A 26,601-nucleotide genomic window follows, 5' to 3' on the forward strand; every position below is an offset into this window, starting at 1 on the left:
CAGAGCAAGACCATGTCTCCAAAAAAAAAAAAAGAAAAAAACACGATGATCCTACGCTATAGATATTGGGTCCCCCTATCTTCCAAACTAGAAGATAAGCTCTATGTAAGGAAACAATTACTCTAGTGCACAGCAGAGCTCAGCAACTGCAACAGCACATTACAGAACAAGCCTTTAAAATGTGGAGTGAGCACCCTTGCTCCTACTCCTACCTTACCATTCTTTTCATGATACTCTGACATCTCTTCTTAAAGAAAAAAAGTTACTGTTGTCAAGGAAAACACCACAAATAAACAAGCAGTTTAGTTTTATTTTCTCTGTGCATTTGCAAAATACTCAGGACCAACATAAAAAAGAAATACCTCCTGTGGAAAAAGTTACATTAAAAAGGGGAATGGGGTGGGGGTGCTGAAAGGGATTAGTACCTTAGCCCCAAGGAGCTACAGCATCTCTGATTGGTCCAAGGAATAGAAAAGATATTGGGAAGATGTAACAGGAGGAAGGAAAAATGTGAATTTACTGAGGGAGAGGGCCTCGAAGCGGGCCTCGAGGGGGAACTGGTGGCCGGGGAGTGGGTCTGGGTGGAGGGAGAGGCCCCCGCTGGTAGCCATAGGGTGGGGGTCGTGGAGGGCCAGTGTATCCATGCGGGGGCATCAGTGGAGGAGGTCCACGCATACCATGCGGAGGCATAGGACCTGGGTGACCTGCAAGGAGTAAAAGAAAAGTTAGTAAGGGCACGGGACAAGGGATGTGCCTACAGGAAGCTGTAAGAACATGATAGGTGCAGATGAGGGAGGTGGCTAGAGACGACTTACCCATGGGAGATCCGAATGGAGGCCCTCGGGGGGGCATCCCCATTGGAGGAGGTCCAGGATGAGGCATTCCAGGTGGTGGTCGGGGTGGTGGCTGCCCCCCAGAGCCTGGGGGTCCAGCGTGGGGATGTCCTAAGCCATGAGGGCCATGGTGTGCCAGCTGCATCTGAGACATCCCTATGAAAATAAAACAGACACAAGAAAAAAAGAGACAAAGAGAAGGCAAAGAAAATAGAGAAAGGAAGAGAACAAAATTAGAAAGAAAGTGACATCAGAAAGAGAACTGGCCGGGCGCGGTGGCTCAAGCCTGTAATCCCAGCACTTTGGGAGGCCGAGACGGGCGGATCACGAGGTCAGGAGATCAAGACCATCCTGGCTAACACGGTGAAACCCCATCTCTACTAAAAAATACAAAAACTAGCCGGGCGAAGTGGCGGGCGCCTGTGGTCCCAGCTACTTGGGAGGCTGAGGCAGGAGAATGGCGTGAACCCGGGAGGCGGAGCTTGCAGTGAGCTGAGATCCGGCCACTGCACTCCAGCCTGGGCGACAGAGCCAGACTCAGTCTCAAAAAAAAAAAAAAAAAAAAAAAAAGAAAGAGAACTATACAGAAAAAAGGGTACAGAAAATAAGGCTGGCTGGGCACAGTGGCTCATGCCAATAATCCCAGCACTTCGGGAGGCCTAGGTGGATCACTTGAGCCCTGGAGTTCAAGACCAGCCTGGGCAACATAGTGAGAATCCATCTCTATCAAAAAATACTTTTAATTAGCCAGGCATGGTGGTGTGTGCCTGTAGTCCCAGGTACTCAGGAGGCTGAGATGGGAGGATCAAGGCTACAATAAGCCAAAACTACACTACTGCACTCCAGCCTGAGTGAAAGAGTGAGACCCCATCACCAAACAAACAAACAAACAAACAAAAAAAGAAGGGTGGTAAAAAGTGCTCCCTATCCTTGACCCTATTTCAACAGCACAAACCAACCAATTACTCAATCAACTCCTTACGCTCGCTTCTCCCATGATTTAGGTACTGTGATAGTAATGCTGAAGTATATAACAAGTGGAGTAATGACTCTGTTGATAGGATTTGAGAAAGTAGCAGAGAACATACTGTCTAAGCCAAGATCTAATTCTAAAGGATGAATGCTTCAGGAGGGTAAGATCATGGGAAGAAAGCATCCCAAGCAGAAAGATTACAGGTGTGTCAAACAGCACAATATATTCCAGGAAATGCCAGTTAACTCAGTAATCAGGAACAAAATGCAGTTACAGAAATGAGGGGCAGGGGCCAGCTCATAAAGAGCTGTGAATGCTATGGTAATGAGTTTGAGTTTTACTCTGTAGGTAAAAGGGAGCAACAGTCATTTTGAGCAAGTGTGTGCACATCTGTGTTTTAAAAAACCTACTCTGTGAAAGTAGATCGAAGTTAGGGAAAACTGGAGTCCAAGTGGAAGGAGATTACTGCAATAAATTAAGTGTTAAATAATGAGGGAATGAGAGACTGAACTAGGGCACTGGCCATGGGGAGAGATGCCACTGATATTAAATAAGACTTGGTATTAAGAGTGGGGTGATAGGGAGCAGTCAAACATCGCTCTCAGATTCATGAATTAAGCACCTGAAAAAAAAGACTGCTAGAGAAAGAATGGGTTTGAAGGAGAGGGACAGAAAAATGACGCTATCTATTAAGCAGCAGCATTAAAGCATTAAGGATCCGGAATGTCAACAGCTATGGACTAGAGATACAGATCTAGGAGGCATCAGTATATACCCAATTAAAACTATAGATATATGCAGAAAAGAGAAACAAGCACAAAAATCTAGGCACAAGTAGACAAGAGTCTATCATGGTAGCTGAGATTAAGGAGTCAGAGGGGTGGAGGATCTAGAAAAGCAAAAGCAAAAAGAGACGAGAATTTCAAACAGGAGGACACGACTAGTTTCAAGTATATCAGAGGTCAAACTAGATAAGGAGCAGAAGTGTCCCCGAGATTTGGCAATTAGGTCACCACTTTGAGCTGGAGTCAGAGAAGAGAATGGAACTAAAGGTTAAAGAAATAAAAACCAGCAAGTATAGTCTTCTTGTCAGAAAAACTTAAGAAATGGATACAGGGAAGTGGATGTTAGAGAGTATTTTGTATGTTTTTATAATAGAATGTCTGAAGGAAAGGAAACTCTGAAACTGTTACTGTTGAGGAACAAAGGGCAGCAGGGTGAGAGGTAACAGAGATGCTCTACCAAGCTCTTCCCTTCCAACAAAGCACACCTACCTGGATGGGGCATCCCACCTGGTGGGAATGGGTGAGGATGTGAGTGTCCATGACCAGGATGTCCTGCCCCTGGGGTTCCTGCCGATGGGGGGCCATGTCCTGCAGCTCCAGGAGGCATAGGTGGTGGGGGCATGGCTGGGGGTATCCCAGGTGGGAGGGCTCCAGGAGGTGGCACTGGGGGTGGGAAGGAGCCAGGAGGAGGCATGCCTATAGAGGAAATGGAAAAAGGAAAAGTTAATGGTAGTGAGGAGAAAATGTCTTTAAAGAGCCTCTCCTGATCTGGCCTCTCCGGGCAGGGTGAGCTCTTTCCCCCTCCACCCAGTGCTCTAAAATCAAAAGCAATGTTAGAAAAGTCAACCAACTTCACCCTCCTAAAGAAACCCAACAACTTTCTTCTCCACCACTACCATCACCCCTCAGTCCTCTTCCCATCACTCACTGACTCCACCTCCCATCCCCCTTTCAGGCTCTTTTTTTCTTCCTCCTGACTCTCTCCCCCAACCTTAAGACAAACAAATTTTAACCAAAAGCTTTACCTGGTGGAGGAAGCCCAGACCCCAGTGATGATACCACAGGATTGGGGGCAGAGGGTGGAGGAGGTGCATCTGCAAACAGCTGATGAGGGCGGTCAGCCTGGGAGAGCGGGTTCTGAGCTGCCAGAAGTCGTTCGGCTGCTGAGCCATGGCGCTCACCCTTGGAGTCCTTCTTGAAGGCATAAGATACGGTGATAGGGCGGTTACAGAGGTACTGCCCATTCATGGCTTCAATTGCTGCATCCGAAGCATCAAATGAAGCAAAATTAATAAAGGCATAACCTTTGGAGTTGCCTGTGTCAGGGTCCCGCATAATCTTGGGGGTTTGTAAGATGACCCCAAAAGCGCTGAAAGTATCATAAAGCAACTTCTCATCAATCTCAGGGTCCAGGTTCCCAATGAAAATGTTGGCCCCTACATCCAGGTTTTTGTTGTGGGCTGATGCCTTGTTCACCCGTATTGGCTTCCCATAGAGTTTGATCATGTTCATGATCTTAATGGCATAGTCAGCATCTTCCTCACTCAAGAATTCCACAAAGCCATAGCCTGGAGAAGTGGAGAAGAGGAAGTTAACAACATAAGAGATTGAAAATGGGGTAAAACTTATCTACCCTCTAATCACAAAAAACAAGAAAGAAACAACCTCACTTAAGAATGGTTCCAGAAATAAACTGAACAGAGGCTTAAAAGAAAGAAATACTTTAGGTTGCTCATGTTATTCCAACACAGTTGTGAATACTGCCGGGACCCTCCGGAAGCAAATTGCCCCTTGTCATGTACTCACCTTGGTGCTGGCCAGTGACTCTATCCTTTGGCATGTGGGTGTTGACTACTGGTCCAGCCTGGAGAAACAGTTCCCACAGCAGTGGTTCACTAACCTTCTCATCCAGGCCCCCCACGTACACAGTGGCATCTGAAGGGAGGGAGCAGAAAGTTAGAGCAAGGGTGAGAGTATAACATGAAAGAAGGAGGTGATGGAAACATGAAGATGGAACCCAACCGGGGGAACTGGGGACGCGGGGAGGGGACAGGAGCAAAAAAACAAGTTAAACCCTTAAACTTCTCTCTCCAGGACTTCGGGAATCCTCTGAAGTCTAATTTAGTATTATTCTGAGTGGATTTTTTTGTTTTTTTGAGTGAGAACTCAGCAGGGGATTGGACGTAAGTATCACACCCACAGGCCTCAGCCAGCACCTGGCCACCCCGCCCCCAGGAGGCACGGGGCCGGTCTCGCGCCCTCTGGGGAATGGATGAGTCCAGTCTCCCACCCCTGCAGAGGCACTTCTGGCTGTAGTAGGGGCCTCCTAGCCACGCTGAGCCCATTCCAGACTTTCCCCCTCCAGTTACCCTGGTTCCGCTCGGAGATCGGCCCCGCAGCCATGGCGAAAGAGCTCCCGCCGTCTCCCAGCAGCGGTTCCGCCTTCTGACCTCATCACGACTTCCACTTCCGGGGCGAAGGAGGACGTAGCGGTGGGCGGAGCCGCGGAAGAGGAGGGGCCTGGAAGCGGCTGCAGCCATCTTAGGAGCCTCCAAGACTTAACTCGGGTTGGGCGGTGGAGTCCTGCGCACCCGCGCTGAGGTGCCGCTGCTAGTGGTCTTAGCGAGGAGGGCGGAACGGAAACGCTCAGACCGTCTTAATGCACTGCTAGACTTGAAAGAATCACACTGCTCCCAAAAATGTAAATTCGAAAGCTAAAAGAACAAAAACTTCAGTTTTCATGTATTTTGTGGCCAGTGATGATGTTTTGTTGTCCAGAGAAGGATGTGCTGAAGAGTCCCCCCAACCCGAGGACTTGGCTGCTTTCAGGCGCAGAGGGACCCTTCCATCTCGCCTGCAACCTTCTTGCAGATTTGGCCTCAACAGCCCTGATTTGGGCTGGAGGTATTTGGTTTTCCCTCAGGGGAGGAGACTGCGAAATGTCTGAGCTGGAGTGACGTCTGCGCTCATCTCGTCGTAATTGCATGGGGAGGGTGAGGGCTGCTCCAAGGTGGTGTGTGACCACAGGTGAGGGGTGGATGGGATCGGAGCTCAGAGACTTCAGTCTGGATCTCTAGAACAATCTGGCCCCATCTGCCTCTAAATGGGAGACACACACGAGAATCCTTTCCCCAAACTGCACTTGAATTCTGCAGAGTCTCACCAAATCCAGTTCCCCTATTTCCTTAGCAATAATACGGTAGATGCCTTCCTCTCTTGGATCATACCCACCTTTTACCCACCACTTTCCTACCTAGGAGAATCCTTTATTCAAATACAAGAAACAATGCCAGTAATGTGTATAAATACTATGCTTTAATGAGCCCCTTAAATAGAAAATTCCGCTACAAAAATACAGAGGAGACAGGGTGTTTCCTGTATCCGCCTCATTCCCATAGAAAACTATAAGGGAAGAAATAGAAGGTGGAATTAAAGCAGCAGCAAGGCGAGGTGAGAATGCGATCTCTAGGCCATCTTGTTGGGACTGATGAACAGCATCTCTGATCTCACGATTTAACATCTGGTTATCCAGAGGGATGGAATTGGTCTAAAAAAACCGATCGATTTCTGGATTGTTTTTGTTTTTTAATCCTTCAAATGACAAGAAAAAAAATATCCGTAGGAACTAAGCAAGACAGGACAAGAGTTGGAGCAGTTAACACCACCATCTGCAGCAGAAACTCAGACCTTCTTAGTGAACTTAAGGGCTGGAGTGTGAAAGCTGAGGCTGCAAGTCCAGATACACACACACACACACACAAAAAAGGATTAGACAGAACCCTCCTCTACCCCAGATCCCCCTCTGCCCTGCCTTTGAGAATGCCCACAATTTCAGTGGGATTGAGAATGGTATGTGGATCTCTTTTCTTGGAGTGAACTTCAGGAGATATTCTTGGTGTCCATTTCCGTAATAGCTCCTGAAGATGGGATAGCTCATCCTGGAGGCCAGAGATTGTAGGAGCTGAGAGGCCCGACTGGGGAGGAGGCAAAGAGGAACAGAGAGGAATACTGTTGTAGCTCTGGCCCCCTGCTTCTCTGCTACTTCTGGTGTCTTTAATTCTGTTTCCCTTTCCAGCTGTGCCCTAAATTCCACTTAATCTAAGCCACAAGCACTTTCCCGCACCTCCTACACTCCCAAACCCTGTTTGATACCAAGAGGAGTAGAACTTCACTTCCCAGTCCCCCCAGCCTTCAGCTCCTTGCCTTTCCAGCTCCCGTTCATCTGGTTCAGCAGAGTCAAGTCCCTTCTCCCACTCCCAGTCTTATTTTCCCTTCTTACCTGGACCTCAGGCCTTCCCCTCAGGTAGCAGCGTCTCCAGAACCTGATCTGGGGTCCCAGATATCCAGGCAGCAGCAGCCCTGGAGGTAAAGGGCAAGCTCCCCAATGTGAGGGGAGACCCCATTCCTGGTCAGCCAGGCTTTCAGAGGAGATAGCAGGTCGAGGGAGCCAACGAGAAGAGACTGCCAGCAGGGAGGGACTGTCCCGCCAAGGACAGAGCTGATTTAAGGGGGTCAATGCTCCTCTAGAGAAGAGCCACACAGAACTGGGGGGTCCAGGAATCATGAAGCTTGGCTAAAGGGAAAAGGAAATCAGCTGGCAATAGAGAGACCAGATAACCCTAGTTTCCCCAATCTGGATCGGGATAGGGTGTCCTGCCGCCATCCATTCACTGTACTGGTGACTAGAACTACAAGCCTCCCCATGAGAATTCTTCTACCCTCCTCATTAGGCTTCAACTAAGCCTCAGGACTGATTATGGTTGATTTTAGGGCAACTTATGTGTGCATGAGACAGGAAGATGAGTAAACAGACTTGAGGAAGGACAAAAAGGGTGCCCTCTGTGCTACTCTAGGACTTCTGTCTTCCTAGGGACACCCAGGGACTATAAGTGACAGCTGCAGAAGAGTAGTGGAGTAGCTTTCCCTAAGGAACTCAAGACATTGTGTCTTTCACTTCTCACTGTCTAGTAGCATGAGCCTGTGGGAACGTCAAGGGAATTTAGGAAGTTTAGACTTCACCTGCGGTCTAGGGAGCCAGGAATCTGGACAGTGTTCTGGGTCATAGCCAGGATTCTGGAATTGTAGAATCTGTGCATTGCTATAGCGTAAATCCCAGTCCCAGACAGACAGCTGCAGGTTAAAAGAGTTCCCAGCTGGGGGCTGGGAGTATCCTGGGGTGTAGACTTGTGTATAGGAGTTTAACTGGACAGAGGAAGCAAGAAAAAGAATGGTTACACACAATCCTCCCACATCTAGAGACAAATCATGAGATTCTCACCTCTTATTCTAGGAAAGATATAGGGCAAAAGTCCTGTCCTGAAAATGAGACTAAATCTCTCCCTCCCCACCCACAGACCTCACTTCTCATAAAACAAATCAAGACCAAACTTCAGAGAGTACATCTCAATGGAAAAAAAACACGAGTCAAAAATAGAAGTCACTGACCTGTCCGCTCTGCTTTCCGCGCTCCCAGGGGGTATTTCTCAGGAAGGTAAGGGTGTCAGGAACCCTGACGCTGTCATGAAGAGCAAGAAGGAAAAACTCAGAGAATTCAAAATCAGCTGGAAACTGCTGGAGGAGCTGCCAGACACAATCAAGGAAGAGGAGAAACACCGGAGCCTGAAAAGAGAGAAATTAAGAGGTTGGAAGGGATTATTGGGACCCGAAGAGGGGGGATGATGAGATGATAAAGGAATAGGGGGCACTATGGAGGTCGGGGAATGAAAATCTGAATTGAGGGTAGCAGGGGCTTATGAGGCCTCACTCATCAGGATCTTCATCTCAGCCTAACCTCGGGGCCCTTCTGACTGGATTCACCTCCAGTGAATTATACAAAATAATTTTCTCATTCTCTTACTTCTTTAGTAATATCCCCCCGATGCCATCCCAAATTGTTCTCACCTCTTCACTGGCCCCAGTTCCCCCAAGCCGAGTCAGGAAGGGATGTCCAGCTGCCACCCACTCTCGCTGCACTAGGGATTGGAAGCCAAACAGTGTTCGGGCTTCGGGGGCTGAAAGCAGCTGGACGAGTGAAGAGAGGAGGCCATTGAGATCACGATCACCGCGCTCTGGGTGATAAAGAGGAAGAAGGGACAAAGAAGAGGGGTCCAAGAAACTAGGGCAGAAGAGAATGAGAAGAGAAGTATGGCAATGAGAAGTGAGAGGCACAGAGGGGAAAGGTTTGGGGTAGGAAGGATTGAGAGAGCACATAGAAGTGAAGAAAAAACAAAGACCTTGAATGATTCACGTCCTAGACTCCACCCGGATAGAAATACCCAGTTTCACATGTAAGGGGCAGAATCATAATTCTCAAACCAGCTTCCACACTGCCCTTCCCACCCCAACCCCAGTCCCCATCCACTGATGGAAGGAAAGGAACAAAGGGGCTAAGACCATCCTAGTGTCAGGGACCACAAGGTGTGATGGGGAGGCAGAGATAGCACTGAAGGATGAGAGTAGAGCTCGCAGGTAGTTCCCAGGAACAGGAGAGGAAGAAGCCTTATGGGTCTCCCTCCCTGAATGCAATCTGGTCAGGTGGGTAAAGAAAAGAGGCAAAGAATGGAATGGGCTTACCCAAGGAACTCACCTTGAAGTATTACAGAACGAACCCTGGATGTCACTAATACTGAAATGTCACTGGCCTTTCGAAGACAAGCCCTGGAGGAGCAGATGAGGAAGAGGGAGGAAAAATGATAAGCCTAGGGGAATGGAGTGATGGGTCATGGGATGGAAAGGCCGACTCCAAATCCTACCCCTCTTTCTTCTAAAAAGCAGAAAATGGCAGTCTTCTTGGGAAGCTGAGGAGAAGAACTAAAGAAAGGCCATTTAGGAGCCCAAGTTAACAGAAGGTTGAAGAAGGTTGAATTATAAATGATGGCTAGAAGAAGCGAAGGAGTACCTGATATAGTCCAGCCATCGTGTTCCTTCCAGGGCTGAAAGCCATTTATCCTCAGCCACAGATGAATCTGATAGAGGGTAGAAAGATCAGAAGGGCAAAGAGATTAGAACTCAGGATTCAGGATTCAGGTTGATAGCCTGCTGGGTTAAGAATAGGAATGAAAAGTAATTGTAAATGGCCAGGATGGTTTTCTAAAATTAAACTGTGGTGATGGTTGTACAACATTGTAAATACAATAAAACTCACTGAATTGTATACTTCAGTGAAGGGTAAATTTTATGGTATGTACATTATGTCTCAATAAAGCTGTTTAAAAAAGAATAAATTGGGGTCAAGAAGACAGGAAATCAGTGAGTCTGTGGGAGAGGTGGGAGAGATGGGAGGTGAGTAGAAAACAGTCTCACTGGCCAGGCACGGTGACTCATGCCTATAATCCCAGCACTTTAGGAGGACGAGGTGGGTGGATCACCTGAGGAGTTCGAGACCAGCCTAGTCTAACACAGGGAACATGGTGAAACCTCGTCTCTACTAAAAATACAAAAATTGCCGGGCATGGTGGCAGGCGCCTATAATCCCAATTACTAGAGAGGCTGAGGCAGGAGAACCGCTTGAACGTGGGAGTTGGAGGTTGCAATGAGCCAAGATCGTGCCACTGCACTCCAGCCTGGGAGACAGAGGGAGACTCCGTCTCATCTGCCTTGTTTTTTTTTTTTTTTTTTTTTTTTTTGAGACGGAGTCTCGCTCTGTCGCCCAGGCTGGAGTGCAGTGGCGCGATCTCCGCTCACTGCAAGCTCCACTGCCTCCCAGGTTCACACCATTCTCCTGCCTCAGCCTCCCTAGAAGCTGGGACTACAAGCGCCCGCCACCACGCCTGGCTAATTTTTTTGTATTTTTAGTAGAGACGGGGCTTCACCGTGTTCGCCAGGATGGTCTCGATCTCCTGACCTTGTGATCCGCCCACCTCGGCCTCCCAAAGTTCTGGGATTACAGGTGTGAGCCACCGCACCTGGCCTTTTTTTTTTTTTTTTTAAACAAGTTTCACTCTTGTCACCTAGGCTGGAATGCAATGGCACATTCTCAGTTCACCCACCTCCTGGGTTCAAGCGATTCTCTGTGCCTCAGCCTCCCAAGTAGCCAGGATTACAGGCGTCTGCCACCGCACCCAGCCAATTTTTATTTTTTTTATTTTTTTTTATTTTTAGTAGAAACAGGGTTTCACCACGTTGGCCAGGTTGGTCTCAAACTCCTGACCTCAGGTGATCCACCTGCCTCGGCCTCCCATAGTGCTGAGATTACAGGCGTGAGCCACCATGCCCAGCCGAGACTCCGTCTCAAGAAAAAAAAGAAAAGAAAAGAAAAGAAAAGAAAAGAAAAGAAAAGAAAAGAAAACAGGCTTATTGGACTAAAGAGCTATTCATCTACAGCAAGCAAAGGGTAAACCAGGTTAGGCTCAGCAGACCTAGGGGTGAGGGTGAGGGGTCAAAGGTTATTCTCACCAGGCAGGCAGAGGGCCCTCAGCCTCAGGTGGGCAAGTTGGACATCTGCAAGGCTGGGCAGCTCATCCATAGTGTCTACCAGGACAACATCTGAATGCCCAGCCTGGAGCATCGACTCCACTGCTCTGGAGGGGAGGGAGTCAGGAAATAAGAGAAGGAGTCTGCCCTGAGCACCTAACCCTTGATTCTTCTCATCAAGCCTCCCTCACCTGATATCCTCCTTGTTAGGGTCGCTGGCTGTATAGAAGCCTCCACAGCGGAGAAGATCACTGCCCCCAGGGTGATGCCAGGACAAGCGCTTCACATGGGACAGAAGAGGGTCATTGTGGGAGAAACACCTAGCTCCACGCTACCCTTGCCCCCACACGGACCTCACAGAGGTTCCTCCCTCCACATTGTCCCTGGCCTCCCATGACCCTCTAATCCACAGCCATTACTGTAACCCTCACACTGACCGGTCCACGGCCCTGATGAAAGTGGCCAAATGCTCTCCTGACCTCACTGTCCAGAATTCGGTTAGGGACCCAGAAGTAACGGGGGAGGCTGTGAAATGAGAGTGGTATTACAGTTTGACTCAGTGACTTCATTACAACGTAAAGCTGTTATTACAAGGAAGCTGCTTCGGAGGGACCATTCCAAGGGATTTCAGGTTTAGGGATCTAGGAGGTAAGAGAAATAGCTTTGTGGGTGTCTAGGAGGCTGGAGTTTGTGGGAAGTCCTAGCTTTAGAGGATCAAGGAACTAAGGGAAGATTGAGAGAGCAGCAGGGTTGGGGTGCACTGGGGCATCACCTGGTGGCTACATCGAACCTCTCGTTGACTGTGCTGACTCTCCAGCCTCTGGCTGCCTGCTTCTTCCGCTCAGTCTCCCAGTCTTCCGCTGTCTCCATGAGAGGAACTGGTGGTTTTCTGGAGCCAGAAGCCTGGCCTAGAACAGGAGTGAGACATAGAGGAGGAAGGAGAAAATCGGAGACAGCTTCTCGGCTCTTTGTCGTCAGCCATCCTCTGCTTTTTCAGATTCTTCCTTACCCTAAAGTACTCTCACTCACCAGCCTTGCTCAGGGTTATCCCCGAATACTGTTGGGCTGGATTGCTCTGAGCTCTGGCTTGGACAATGGCCATGGTCACCTGTGGAGGAGAGGACATTCCATCCTTTGGCTTAGGCTGAGTAAGTGAAAAGAAGGAAATGGAGCACATGTGTTGCTCCACTCCACTCTCTTTGCCAATAATAAAGTACAAAGAAGAAAGTCCCTAGAGAAGGGGGCTTCCTCAGGTCATGGGGACCGGGGTCGGGAGAACAAGTCTGGAACCACAGAATCCTAGAATGATGATTCTGGGAGGAATCCTGGTTTTTCAGAGGAGGAAACTCGCCCAGAGTCACACTGCTGGTAATTAATAGAGTAAGGCTAGAGCGCAGGCTCTTTACTCTCATCACACAATCATTTATCCCAGCCTTTTAGCCTTTCCTTGAGAGAAGCAGGGGGAATGATGAGAGGATCCCAGGGACTGGAGGAATCTCGGAAATTGTCAGTGAGAGGATCCCAAGGTTCTGAGATGAGGAGGAAGCCTCCGGTTAGGGGCCTCTTACCTGAAAAGCCTGAGGCTCTAGGCCTCCAGCCTCAAAACCAACTCTGAGTAGCCGGAAGTCTCGGCCATGAATCATAATCTCCTCAGGGATAAATTTAAGCAGGGACCCTGGACGGAGGAGCTGGACTCGGGACAAGCCGCTCACTGAAGTGAAGAGGTACAGAGCAGTGTAACCATGGATCAGGGTCCCTCCAGAAGGGACTCTTCCAGCCCATCCCACTCCATCCCTGCTGTTTTCTGAGAATATAGGAAGGATGAGGAGGAGGGAGTTCCAACACCCCCAGTGAACCCCTTCATCAAACCCCCCCAACTTACCAGCCTCTAATCGCCCAATGTTGACCAGGGCAAAATCATATTCACTGCTTAAGGGAGTGTCCTAGAGGAAGCATGTGACTGGGTAGACATCTGAAATGGCCCTCATTTTCCTACTCTGGCAGCCCCAACCCCTAGGGTGCAACTACCCTAGAGAGAGTTCCCACTGATTATCAATGACACATTCAAAAGACAGCCCTTAACCCATAATGTTTGTCTAAATCCTGCTAGACTCCCCTACCCATTTCCCACTAGCTGTCATTTTTGTTGCCCCAACCATCTCACCTCATTCTGCTGCCATCCACAGGGCTGGAAGGTGACCCTAAAGTTGGTACAGATCAGGGTTCCAGACAATTCGGGTTCCAGCCCCTTCCTCACCCCTGGGGCCCATGCTAGGATCTGCTCCCCTAAAGGGGAAGAAGGGAAGCCCCGTTATGACTATTCCCAGTGTTGCCCACACTTGGATACACCCACCCCTCTGAGAAAGGGAGATCTAAATAGGGAAGATTAAAATCCTCCCCAAAGCCCACTACAATGTAAGCTTATGAGGAGGAAAGATATGTGTGTGTGTGTGTGTGTGTGTGTGTGTGTGTATATTTAAATTTCTATAACTAGAACAGAGCCTGGCACATAGCAGGCACTAACTATGTATTGAATAAGTAAATTTGAAAAGGCGTAACAGGGTCAAGGAAACAGAAGGAATGTCAAGGTCCAGCTCTCAGCCAGCTCTAGAGGCCGTTGGGGAGGACAGTGAGCCTCAGGCAGAAGTACTTTGAGCCAGGAGAGGAACACAGGGGTATCTTTGGTGAGGGCATGAAACGAGATTGGTATAGGATGAAATTTGGAAGAGGCTTTGGAGAGTGCTAGGGCATTATTACCTGGGAGGCATCTGGAGGCCAGGCAACTGCTAGGCTGACGACTCCTGGGCTCCGGCATCCTGCTTTCCTGGACAGACTTTGGTCCAGAGAGTTGAGGGGGGTCTAGAGTTAACCCCTAGGCTCCCCAACTCCCCAAAGGTAGCTGCCTTTAGAGGCCTACACTCACACTCTCGGGGGAAACTGAGATCAGTGTCTGTGGGGAGCTCCAGACCTACCAGGGCTGGCAGACAGTAAAGGGAGGGGCTGGTTAATGGATAATGAGACAACGAAATTGAGACTATGAAAAAGACAGACCAGGCTCCATCAGCAGAAGCTGATAGGACAGACACACCCTCCTCCTCCTCTAGAACCTTTGCTTCCCCCTTTTATCTCCACCTCATCCCCATTCTCACCCTCTTGCCGACACCCCCCCCCCAAATTCCTTCTCCTTACCCCCATCTCTGGCTCCTCCTTCTGGGGGGCAATGTTGAAACTCTGGCCCCGGCCCCCCCACCACATTTCTCTGGCTCCATCCGGGGACGGAGCAGTTAAGGGTGGGAAACCTCAAGGATGCTCACCCACCTCAGGGAGAGGCTGAGTCTTGTTGAGAAGAGTGCAGTTAGGGAGAGGGGTAGGGGGCTGGACACAAGGGAAAGGAGCATTTGAGGTGCACAGAGCAGAGTGTGGGGGTCCTTGGAAAGGTGTGTCCAGCCCAGCCTGAGAAGTCTCCTCGGAAACTTCAGTCGACTCTGGAGAGGGCGGGAGAGATGCCCAGCCCCTTAAAGGAGAATACACACAATTCTGGAAAAGTGGAGAGGAAACGGTGGAATCTGAGACGGACGGGTTGGGGAGAAATGGGGACTGAGAGAAAAATATCGACTCTCTTCTTTACCCCAATCCCAGGCCCTGTTCTCTTCCTGTTCATGAGTACTGGGGACTGTTTGAGGGGAGCAGCTCTATTGATTATGAAGCTGGAATCATTTGGGCTACCTCTCTGGAGTGTCTCAGTGATGACTTCCCTTGGAAGCTCAGTTCTTTTGTCTTCTCAAAGGGGTTTGGGGCAGGGAGAGGGGTAGGAATGTGAAAGTGGTTCAAGCCTCCTTGTCCCCTCTTCCAGAAGAAAATGAAAATTAGACCTGGGGGGAATTAGGTGGGGAAGCAGGGAAACTGGTTAAAGTGGTTTTGCATGTCTTTCTCTAGAGAGCATGACACAGACATCATGTGAAGAGTGCAGTGGAGAAGTATAAAAAGAGATGGAAATGTGTCCAAGATGCAGGCACAAGTACAAGTATGCTTGTGTGCAAGTCTTCTGGATGCGGGTGGGACAAAAAGATCTTACCAGTTAATCTTGCCCATCACGTAGATACACAACCAATTGGTGCCCATTCCCGTATGTGACTCCACCCCTCCAACCCAGACACCAGATCTCCAAATGAATGATTCATGTTCAGGGCTTTCACAGGTGAGGGCTGGAAACCTCTCTTCAGCTCAACAGTCCATCCCCCGTCCCTCCCATCTGCAACCCAAGAAGCAAAGATGGGTAAGAAAAGCTGGGAACAAGGAGAGAAGTCAAGGAGCTGCAGCTCCTTTAAAGGAGGGGGACTTGGGGACAGCAAAGCAAAAATCTTTATTTAGACATGAAAAAGACAGAAAATAAAATACAAAATAAGAGTTAATGAGCTGCTGTTTTATTGCTTTTGAATCTACAGAGGCAGCAATCCTTAGGTGGGGGCACCAGTTTTCCAAAGTGACATTCAATTTTTCCCTCCCCCCAGTACACCACCCTTCTGGCCTCAGCTTTCAGTTTCCTGTCTTGGCTGCAACTGTGGAAATAGTGAAGATATTGTGAGACAGGAAATCAGTCTGCAACAAAGAGGTATACACCTGCTAGGAAGGTGGCCCAGAAGCCTGATTCTAGAAGTCCTAAAGGCTACAGAGCATCACCACCCCACCTCCCCCTAATGCATTCCATGGGCCTCAACCTCTTGGGGGAAGAAAATACTTCCCAAAGTCTGTTGTAAAAAGAAAATAGGGGCTGGGCGCAGTGACTCACACCTGTTATCCCAAGCACTTTAGAAAGCCAAGGCAGGCGGATCACTTGAGGTCAGGAGTTCAGGACCACCTGGCCAACATGGTGAAACCCCATCTCTACTGAAAACACAAAAATTAGCCAGGTGTGGTGGCTCACACCTATAATCCCAGCTACTTGGGAGGCTGAGGCAGGAGAATCGCTTGAACCCAGGAAGCAGAGGTTGCAATGAGCCAAGATCTCATGACTACACTCCAGCCTGGGCAACAGAGCAATACTCCATCTCAAAAAAAAAAAGCATAGGAAGAGGTGTGTACCTAACTTTTAAATCCCATTATCCACTTTCCTTCTCACCACCATCCTTTATTCAACAGCCTCATTCTATTATTTAGCACTTTGAGGTGTGGAGACAGTGGAGGAACACGGAGGAAAAAATATCGGGCAAGGGAGTGTGGGGGCGGTGGCTCATGCCTGTAATCCTAGCACTTTGGAAGGCTGAGGTGGGTGGATCACCTGAGGTCAGGAATCCGAGACCAGCCTGGCCAACATGGTGAATTCCGACTCTACTAAAAAAAAAAAAAAGAGAGAGAAAAAAAAAAAGGCCGGGCGCGGTGGCTCATGCCTGTAATCCCAGCACTTTGGGAGGCCAAGACGGGTGGATCACGAGGTCAGGAGATCGAGACCATCCTGGCTAAACCCCGTCTCTACTAAAAAAATACAAAAAACTAGCCAGGCGAGGTGGCGGGCGCCTGTAGTCCCAGCTACTCGGGAGGCTGAGGCAGGAGAATGACGTGAACCCGGGAGGCGGAGCTTGCAGTGAGCTGAGATCTTGCCACTGCACTCCAGCCTGGGCCACAGCGTGAGACTCCGTCTCAAAAAAAAAAGAAAAAAGAAAAAGAAAAAAAACATTAGCCAGGCGTGGTGGTGGGTGCCTGTAATCCCAGCTACTTGGGAGGCTGAGGAGGCAGGAGAATCGCTTGAACCCAGGAGACAAAGGTTGCAGTGAGCCGGGATCGCGCCATTGCACTCCATCCTGGGCGACAAGATCGAAACTCCGTCTCAAAAAAAAAAAAAAAAAAAAAAAAAAGTGGGGGGTCGGGGGAAATTAGGAGAAAAAAATTGGGAGATTTGGATCAACACTTAACCAGGAATGGAGTGGGCAGGAGCTGAGGGTTAAGGCTGCCTCTCCCCATCCCACACACACCCCCAGCAGAAGTACTAGATGAAGACCAGGGTGGAGAGGCAAGGGGCTATGTCAGATTTTTCCATTTTCAGAATCCTGGTCTGGCTGCAGGTTTGTGCCAGGAGTAAAGGCTGCTGGGAGGGGCAGCCGGAGGAGGGAGGTGGAGCTGAGTGACTCACAAGATGAGTCACAGATCCAGTTATAAGCACAGAAAGAGGCCAAGGTCCTTCCCACCCCCATTCCTCTTAACTGCTACCAGCCAGCTTCCGTTGCTCTTTTCTACTGCCCCTTACCCACTTGGCCAATGCAGGAGGTGGCACGGAGAAAGTCTACATGGGGACATCGTAATATTTTGTTACCCAACCAACATATGGGGGCAAAATACCCTGTGATTTGCAGACGGGGTGTTTGCAAAGTAAAAAAGACAGAATGCCTGCATGACTCATCCAAATCTATAGTTGAAAGGCCTGGAGGGAAAGAAGGAAATTAGAAAAATCTGGAGTGCAGGTGATTCCAGGCCGGGAAGGGGCTTCTAATTCTGTCTTCTCACCTGTGGCTGTATGTCTGGGGCACTGACTCATTGGAGAAGGAAGACACAGAGGCCGGGCACGGTGGCTCATGCCTGTAATCCCAGCACTTTGGGAGGCCAAGGCTGGCGGATCACCTGAAGTCAGGAGTTCAAGACCAGCCTAGTCAATATGGTGAAACCCCGTCTCTACTAAAATACAAAAATTAGCTGTGCATGATTGCGGGTGCCTGTAATCCCAGCTACTTGGGAGGCTGAGATGGGAGAATCGCTTGAACCCAGGAGACGGTGGTTGGAGTGAGCCGAGATCGCACCACTGCACTCCAGCCTAGGCGGCTGAGGGAGACTCTGTCTCAAAAAAAAAAAAAAAAAGAAAAGAAAAGAAAAAAGAAAGAAGACTCAGAGTCCAGAGGTGTCTGAGTAATTCAGAGACAATCATCTCTGAAATAGTCTTTACTGAGGGGGAAAAAAAAAAAAGTGACTGGAACCTTGGACACGTGGCTAAAAGGAGTAAGAATGGCAAAAGCTAGGTTCTCAGAACACATTCAAAACCAGCCTCCTTCTTTTGGGCTCAGTATCCCCCTGCAGATATACAACATGAAGTCACTGCTAATTCTTGTTTGTCTGTGGGCCTCAGTTTTGCTTGATAGAAAAAAACAAAAAAAAAACAAAAAACAAAGCTGATCTAATAGATGCAAGGTACTTCCCTTCCATGGCCCTCTACAGCACTGAGTTTAACACCATCCCCACTCCTTAAAAAGACTGAATCTTTAAAAAAATCTTTGGATATAATCTTTTTATTTTGTTGATAAAAACCAGTATGGAGGAAAGACTTCTGGTTAAATCTTGTAACTTTCAATAAATGCAGCATAGGTTAAGGAAGATGCAGAGGCCTAACCTACAGTAATACTTACTCCACTGGAGATGGGGCAGAGAGCATAGCAGGGAGGGAGTAGCACTGTCTAACATCAAAAAGGGAAAAACAAGAACCCTGAAAATCTCCCCTCTCCATTAAAAACTTCAGTAGGTACCCCAGTTGCCCTGGATTAAAGGAACTAAGTGCACTTAAATGTAAGCCTGAGAGATATATCATCCCTCACTTGGGGTTAAAGGGTCTACCTTCCCCCTTCACTCACACACCCCTCCTTAACTAAGCAATTTTTCTGCCCATTTCCAGTGCAGGCCATATGTCCCTTCTTTCCTTCTCTCTAACCCAGTAACAACATGGGCTTGCCTCTTCTATTCCCTCATCCTCCCAAAATACCACAAACCAAGCTGAATCTATATTAATTTCCCAGGCATTATTCCTTCACCTCCCCCCATCCCACCAAGTCCCTCCCCAAAAGAATGAAGCAAAACAAACTTCACTATCTCCTATAAAAAATATCCATTGTCTCAGGGTCTCTCATCCTTAGAATGGAGAGGTTTTTCAATGCCTCAATAAATAGTTACCTTCCCAAATAAAAAAAATAATTTATTTCTTAATAAAAAGCTATAAGGCCTAAAGCCCCATTTTACCATATTCACCCCACACCACCCCTCAAAATTTCCATCTTTTTTTATTTGAAAATAAGGCAAAAGGAATTAGGATTGGCTAACTTATAAATAAAAACAAACATGATACAAGGTTTTTTGTTCATTTGTCCTCAGTTGTTAAAAACAAAAGTATTAACTAGAATCTAACAACAGATCAAATCCAAACACAGCAGTCCAGTGGAGAATCAAACTTTTCCGGCTTTATTCTCTGGGAAAACCCCTGGTCTGTTTTCATTCCTATTGGTCCAGGCCAGCATCCTATGATATGAAGGCCTAAATTAGGAAAGCTAGGTGAGCTGTGCAAATTCAGGGTGTCTGAGCCACCTGTTGTTGTTTGGTGTGTGATGGGGGTGGAGGCGCACACAGTGGTGTTCTCACTAGTGTTGTTCAAATCACAGAAACAGGGACGTAGCTAGGGTGAGGTGAGTAAAGCACTCACCTTGGACACAAAATTTAACGAGTGCCCAAAAACCCAGTAACCAAGATAAATACTATTTTAATGCAGCATTTTTTAAAAATCACAATTAATGTAAAAAAATCTATGATGGACAATGTATTCAAATTTAAATTAAAATGATTCATCCCTATACTTACTCAATTCAGTCCCACTTCCCTCCTCCTAATCTCAGTCCTGTCAGATCCTGTAAGATTTCACTATTTAACTCAACATAAATTTTTTGCACTAATTTTTTAAATACTGCATTTTTAAAAGTATCTTGATTAATTAGTTTTATAGTAACCCTTAAATTTTGCACCTTAGGGGAGTGCTCATCTCATACCAGGTTCCAGACCTGCTTAGACATATACACATCCCTTCCTTTGGAATCTCACTGCTTCCTTAAAACAAATCTATTTTCAAAGAAAAAACCCTAAGAATTAATAGCCATAGGAAATTATTAAATCAGATTTGGAAAATAGGTGATTTCTGAGTTTGTTGAGGAGAAAATAACCTTTCTAAACCGTGAGCATTTCCAATGAGGACAATCTTGACTGGCTACCGAGGAGGAAAACACACACACATATATGTACGCACACATGCGCATGCATGTATGCACAACTGCTTTAGATCAAATGTGGGGATTACGTCCCACGGGATAGGTTATGAGTACATACCTCAAAAGAGAAATCCAAACACAGAAAAACAGCCCCAGTTAATACTCTGGACACATAAGTACACTTATTCTCCTTCTTCACATCCACCCGGGAGTGTATACAATTGCATAGTTGACTTTTTTTTCCCGGAAAATAACATAAAGAAAAAGGAAAATTGGCCCAGGATAGGTCTTCTGGTTTAAAGCTCTTAGAAATGGCTCTGGCCAGAGCATAGGCTGTTTAGACTTGTGCTTTGTGCAAAATGTGAAGGAGCTCCCCCTCCTGTGTCCACATCCCCACTCCCAGCCCCTAGAGAACAGGGATGGGTCAGGGAAATGGAGAAATCTAAAGACAGATCAGCTCATTGGGAGTCATCTGTGCTCTGTGGTTATAGTTCACTAAAATATATTTCTCTAACTACCTTTTTATAAATTGCCCCTATATATTTCAACATCAGTCCTAATATCAAAAATATCTCTTCTTATAAAGTATTTTTAATTATTTTAATAAACTAACCACAGATTAAGGTCAGCTATGGCTTAACAAAAGAAGCCGGGATGTTAAGTTCATTCTCCAAAAGTAGAGCAAAGGGAGAAAGAACCACTTAAGTAGGAGAAAAAAAATCATTTCTTAAATGTTTTTGCTTGCTGGGGTCTTTTCCTTAAAAAAAAAGTCAATAAAATAAGTTGCTTTCTACAGAAACGCAGCAGCCATAAAGGATTGTAGTGCTCTACTTAGGTTTTTGGTTTTGTTTGAAATAGTCTGGCTAAAATGTCTGTCCTCCCACCCCTCCCAAGGTGTGCTCAAACCCCAATGTATAGTTATTGCCGTGGTTAAAAAATAGATCAGTTCTGTCCCAATTCACCTGGAGAAAATGCAACACGCACGACTGCTATTCTCACCACGCTCTTCCCTTTCCCACTGGGAACTTAAACAAATACAATTAAAGACTTAGATGAGGAAAAGATAGGGGGTAATCAGCAATCTCTTCTCAACTCTTCTCAAACTGTAACAGGTGACAGATGACTGCTTGGAAGGAAATAAAGCTTAAGAGAAAAACGATTTCCCTTTAAGTTCCTCCCTTTCCCATCTAAACAAACGGATTTAAACTACCCCCACCTCCTAACAGGCACCCATGAGGACACATTACTGCCTTGTCTTTCCAGATCCTTCAAGGAGAAGAATTTATCTAACCTTAATTTCTATCTTAATTCAAATCAATAGCAAATATGTCCAATTTCCCACTTCCCCTCCACACCTCTCACTCCACCACCATGTGCTTTTTCCCAACCTAAAGAACTTTGGTTTTCTTTTATTGACTGAGAACCTCCTTTGCCCATTCCTCCCCAAGACTTCTGCCCACCTCCCACCCCCACACACCAAACCTTCCCCTGCTACTTTCTCTTAGGTCCTTGGATGGGACCCAGGAGGTTGTAAGACAGAATCGCCATCTTTCCCCCTTATACCTCAGTCTCATCAAGTCAAGCTCTGCAGGGGAATAGTACAGCCCCTGGGGCGCCATCCAGCCCCGACCTGCTCTTGCCAGCCTGGCAGCACGCCTGTGCACACACACTTAAAAGTTTCCAGGCAGGCTCCCACAAACATTACTGCATTTGCCCCATCAACATGGGGACTGTGTTCTTGATGAGCCAATTAGTTGAGCTTAACTTTGTTTAGCCTCCTTGCCCTTCAATGTTCCACCCGTTCAGAACCTGTGCACCAGGAGCTCCCCATCCGGTTCCCGCTCCCTCCTCCTCAGTTCTTCCCTGTAACAACAGGAACAGAAGTTGTTTGTCTCAGGGTGTCCATAGAAGCTGCAGTTCGGTTGTTTGCATTTGGTCTGGGTTGGGGGAAGCCCCCGGAGACCTCCAGCCCATCCATCTGGCTCAGGGGGCTCTCTGTAGCCATTGCTATAGGAATTGGCCACTCGGTAGGGGGGTGGTAACAATGTACCCCTGTGAACTCCATCCTTAGAGTGGCTGCCTGGCTCCAGAGAAGGGATGCTGTCCTGATGGGGGTAGGGTCGCCCAGGAGGGCACTGTCTGGGGAAGGTGGCATATGGTGGTAGGCCCCCGACACATGGACCTCCTGCCAATTGCCTCCGGGGTTCCTGGCAGTGGACTCCACCCCCAGAAGGCCGAGGGATAGTAAAGCCCCCAGGGTAGCCAGTAGAAAATGCCATTGCCTTGGACTCTGCTGGGGGACCAGTCGGCTGCTCTTCCCTAGCATCTGGCTCTGGCTTTTTGGCTGGAGGAGGGCCACCCCCTATTCCTCCATTCATGATCTTCCTCTCTGCCTCCTTCTGCTTCTGTTCTGCCAGGAATCTCTCCTCAGCATCAGAAAGGTAGCGCTGGATCATCTCCTCCTGATACTGGTGACGGTGACCCATCTTCAGGGTTCCAACAAAAATAAACTTCCCCTCCCCTTGCATGGCAGTCCTCAGAATGCTCAGGCTCTGCATCACCTCCTGGCTATACTTGCTCCCTCCGTTACCAATAGACTCAGCTGGGGGCTTCTCAGACACAGGCCCATCCCCAGCTGCCTCCTCCTTGCCACCCTTCCAGCTCTTCAGTGCGTTTTTCTTCTTCTTCTCCAGTGTCTCAGTGCCGCTGCTTCCCCCCGACCCTGTCCCCACCCCTCCAGGCTTCGACCCCTTGCTGTGCATCAGGCCCCCCATGTTCTTCTTGAGCTTGCTGCCCAAGGTTTTGCCAAAGCTGCCCAGTTTGTTAGCTACAGAATCTGCTCTCTTCTTTTCCTTCTCCCGATCTCGCTTTGACTTCTCCTTCCGCCGGCCGCCCTCGTTGCTGGTGGAACTGCTGCCAACTGACTCCTTGTCTGAGTCTCCAGACTCAGGAGTGGACCGGGGCTCATCTCCAGCTGAGGCAGTGGGGGACTCAGGCTGGGCCAGAGGAGCCTGGAAGAGACAAGAACACTGTTGACAGTTATCCCAGCAGCCCGGGATGGGGGAATCCCCCAGGGACTCTAGCCCATCCATCTGGCTAAGGGAGCTCCCTGCAGTCATGGCTATAGAAATTAGCCAGGTAGAAGAAGGGTGGACACCTATGAACTCCGTCCTTTGTGTGACTGCCTAGTGACTGCCTTGCTCCAGAGAAGGGCTGCTGTCATGATGAGGGAAGGGTCACCTAGGATGGCACTGTCCTTCCTGGGTTCCAGTCAGTCAGCTTTCTCCCCCACTGCAATCTGACTCCCTTCTGTAATAAGGAGATAGTAGAATGAAGCCTTTCTGTTCATTTAGAACAACGAGCAACCATATGATATGTGGCTTCTGGGTGAGAGGCCCAGGCACTAGAATGTTCTTCATTATAAATTTCTCTATGCCAAATTCTGCTCAAAACTAATCTCAAGAAAGTCTTGACTAATCAAAACTAACCAAGTCTAGCCACTTTGTATCCCCTCAACTTTTATACATTCCGCATTGGGGTTCATCAATTTGCCCTTACTCCTGTGCTCCTGTTCTAACTCAGAGCCCACTGAATTATGAGCTCTTTAAGCTACTCCGTCTCCTAGTGCCCAAAACAGAGGTCTATCTACAGAAGACTTAGGACAAAATAATGATCATCTCAAGTTCAACAAAGAGTCCTGAAAACCTTTCTTAAAGAATATGTTAAGCCAGGCGTGGTGACTCATGCCTGTAATCCCAGCACTTTCGGAGGCCGAGGTGGGCGGATCACCTAAGGTCGGGAGTTCCAGACCAGCCTGGCCAACATGGAGAAACCCTGTCTCCACTAAAAATACAAAATTAGCCGGACATGGTGGTGCATGTCTGTAATCCCAGCTACTCAGGAGGCTGACACTGGAGAATCGCTTGAACCCAGGAGGCGGAAGTTGCAGTGAGCTGAGATCGCACCACTGTACTCCAGCCTGGGCAACAAGAGCGAAACTTCATCTCAAAGAAAAAAATACAAAAATTAGCCGGGCATGATGGCGGGCACCTGTAATCTCAGCTACTCGGGAGGCTGAGGCAGGAGAATCGCTTGAACCCAGGAGGTGGAGGTTGCAGTGAGCCGAGATCGTGTCACTGCACTCCAGCCTGGGCGACAAGAGCAAGACTCCATCTCAAAAAATATATATATGTTTCAGTATCAGACAACAGAGCCTGGCTGGAGAGGAGATGTGGAAAACAGGAGACTAACGGTTTTAAAAAAGCAGGAAAGGGCCGGGTGCGGTGGCTCATGCCTGTAATCCCAGAACTTTGGGAGGCCAAGGTGGGTGGATCACCTGAGGTCAGGAGTTCAAGACCAGCCTGGCCAACATAGTGAAACCCCATCTCTACTAAAAATACAAATATCAGCTGGGTGTGGTGGCACACATCTGTAATCCCAGCTACTCGTGAGGCTGAGGCAGGAGAATCGCTTGAACCCGCGAAGCGGAGGTTGCTGTGAGCCAAGATTGTGCCACTGCACTTCAGCCTGGGTGACAGAGCAAGACTTCCTCTTAAAAAAAAAAAAAAAAAAAAAAAAACGCAGGAAAGGCCAGGCGCGGTGGCTCACGCCTGTAATCCCAGCACTGCGGGAGGCCAAGGCAGGCAGATCATCTAAGGTCAGGCATTCAAGACCAGCCTGGCCAAGATGGCGAAACCTGCCCTCTACTAAAAATACACAAATTAGCTGGACTTGGTGGCGCATGCCTGTAATCCCAGCTACTCAGGAGGCTGAGGCAGGAGAATCGCTTGAACCCAGGAGGCGGAGGTTGCAATGAGCCAAGATTGTGCCATTGCACTCCAGCCTGGGCGACAGAGCAAGACTCCATCTCAAAAAATATAAATAAATAAAAAATACAATAAAAACAGGAAAAAGTGTCTTTGGAACTTATTTGACATCTTCTAGTTACTTCTAACCTTGAATTGTAAGCCACCACTCAGAATAGATTCAGAAGGAAACCATCCCAGATCTCCTTGTTCTGTCACTGAAAATGAAATGCAGACACACCAGGGTAGATATGGGAGAAGTCTTCACCTGTGCATCAGAGGACAGTGGGATCCACTTCACATTCATGTAGCTATGCAGCAGATGCAATTTGACCTCTAGGGACAGAATTACACTATGAAAAAGAGAAAAAAAAAATTCACTGTGACCTTTCAAAAGCAAAGCAATTTGATATAGTTGGGAGAAAGGGTGGGAGAGGGCTACATGGCTTAGGACTCAAATAGGGTTGGGTTTGAACTATTTCTCCACTAATTAATAAGCTTTATGACCTTAAGCAAGTCACTTCAACCTCCCTGAAACTCAGTTGCAGCTAAGAATGGGTATAGATAATATCTATCTTGCAGGGTTGTTGTAAAGATTAAAATAGTGTTTGGAAAGAGCCCAGCACAGTGTCTGGAAAATGGAAAACACTAGACAGTAGCCATTATTATTGTTGTTGTTGTAAATATTATTTAGAAGGAGCTTTTGATAATTAGGTGAGAGATTATTTTTAAAAAGTCATAAACTCTGGATTTTAAAATCAAACTCTCTTAGCTGGGACCCAGTGGCAGGAGCCCAGAGAGGAAAGCGCTGGGTAAGTACTAAGGGAGGAGCTTTTGCATTCATACACTCTCCATCAGGAAGTTGATGGAGGAGGCAGAAGGAAAGCTTAACAAGCCATAGGGAGGTAGAGTGGGGGCTGAGAGGGTAGGGAACATATTTATCTTGCTATTAGTTTAAATTCCAGAAGGGCAAAAACTCAGAGCAAACTATTTTGATCACTTATTTATTTATTTATTTATTTTGGATGGAGTTTCGCTCTTGTTGCCCATACTGGAGTGTAATGGCACCATCTCAGCTCACCGCAACCTCTGCCTCCTGGGTGCAAGTGATTCTCCTGTGTCAGCCTCCCGAGTAGCTGGGATTATAGACATGCGCCACCACGCCTCGCTAATTTTGTATTTTTAGTAGAGACGAGGTTTCTCCATGTTGACCAGGCTGGTCTCAAACTCCCGACCTCAGGTGATTCGCCCGCCTCAGCCTCCCAACATGCTGGGATTACAGGCATGAGCCACCGCGTCCAGCCTTGATCAACTCTTTAAAACTCCTCTCACTTGGGCTAAGATAAGTGATTTGATTCTCCTGATTTTCTTTCTTTCTTTTTTTTGAGACAGAGTCTCACTCTGTCACCCAGGTTGGAGTGCAGTGGCACGATGTCGGCTCACTGCAACCTCCAGCTCCTGAGTTCAAGTGATTCTTCTACCTCAGCCTCCCAAGTAGCCGGGACTACAGGTGCATGCTACCACACCCAGTTAACTTTTTTATTTTTAGTAGAAACGAGGTTTCACCATATTGACAAGGCTGGTCTTGAACTCCTGACCTCGTGATCCACCCACCTCGGCCTCCCAAAGTGCTGGGATTACAGGCATAAGCCACCACGCCCGGCCTTATTATCCTGATTTTCTGATTACTCTTTTAGGAATGAATCAGTACATGAACACTTTTCCTATTGTAAGAAAAGAACAAGTTGAGATGCTAGGATTCCCATCTCTTTCAGAGGGAGAAAAAGC

General features: G+C 47.8%; 3 protein-coding genes across 3 annotated transcripts in view; all 3 read right to left on the bottom strand.

Annotated features, from left to right (window-relative positions):
• Nucleotides 1-290: 290 nt before the first annotated feature.
• On the bottom strand, nt 291-5,600 carry SF3B4 (splicing factor 3b subunit 4). Its single transcript, XM_025399470.1, has 6 exons — nt 4,961-5,600; nt 4,398-4,526; nt 3,617-4,159; nt 3,081-3,287; nt 816-989; nt 291-704 (listed from the first exon to the last, which is right to left on the bottom strand). The coding sequence occupies exons 1-6, from the start codon at nt 4,992-4,994 to the stop codon at nt 517-519; spliced, it is 1,275 nt and encodes a 424-aa protein (XP_025255255.1). The 5' UTR covers nt 4,995-5,600; the 3' UTR covers nt 291-516.
• A 287-nt stretch (nt 5,601-5,887) lies between these two features.
• On the bottom strand, nt 5,888-14,512 carry MTMR11 (myotubularin related protein 11). The gene is made up of 17 exons (XM_025395045.1): nt 14,193-14,512; nt 13,761-13,836; nt 13,168-13,289; nt 12,886-12,946; nt 12,572-12,714; nt 12,033-12,111; nt 11,776-11,911; nt 11,441-11,528; nt 11,195-11,283; nt 10,986-11,110; nt 9,490-9,556; nt 9,178-9,248; nt 8,493-8,659; nt 8,037-8,210; nt 7,611-7,793; nt 6,871-7,164; nt 5,888-6,565 (listed from the first exon to the last, which is right to left on the bottom strand). Exons 1-17 carry the CDS (start codon nt 14,256-14,258, stop codon nt 6,377-6,379), a joined length of 2,130 nt encoding a protein of 709 aa, XP_025250830.1. The 5' UTR covers nt 14,259-14,512; the 3' UTR covers nt 5,888-6,376.
• Nucleotides 14,513-18,258: 3,746 nt separating this feature from the next.
• OTUD7B (OTU deubiquitinase 7B) overlaps nt 18,259-26,601 on the bottom strand; it is a 73,727-nt gene continuing 65,384 nt past the window's right edge. The window contains exons 11-12 of the mRNA XM_025395035.1: nt 25,082-25,166; nt 18,259-23,019 (exon numbers count right to left, since the gene is read on the bottom strand). Coding sequence (XP_025250820.1) covers nt 21,811-23,019; nt 25,082-25,166 — 1,294 coding nt within the window. The 3' untranslated portion in view covers nt 18,259-21,810. The remainder of the gene's footprint in view (nt 23,020-25,081; nt 25,167-26,601) is intronic.

Source organism: Theropithecus gelada, chromosome 1 (genome assembly GCF_003255815.1).
Source record: "Theropithecus gelada isolate Dixy chromosome 1, Tgel_1.0, whole genome shotgun sequence".
Classification (NCBI taxonomy): Eukaryota; Metazoa; Chordata; class Mammalia; order Primates; family Cercopithecidae; genus Theropithecus; species Theropithecus gelada.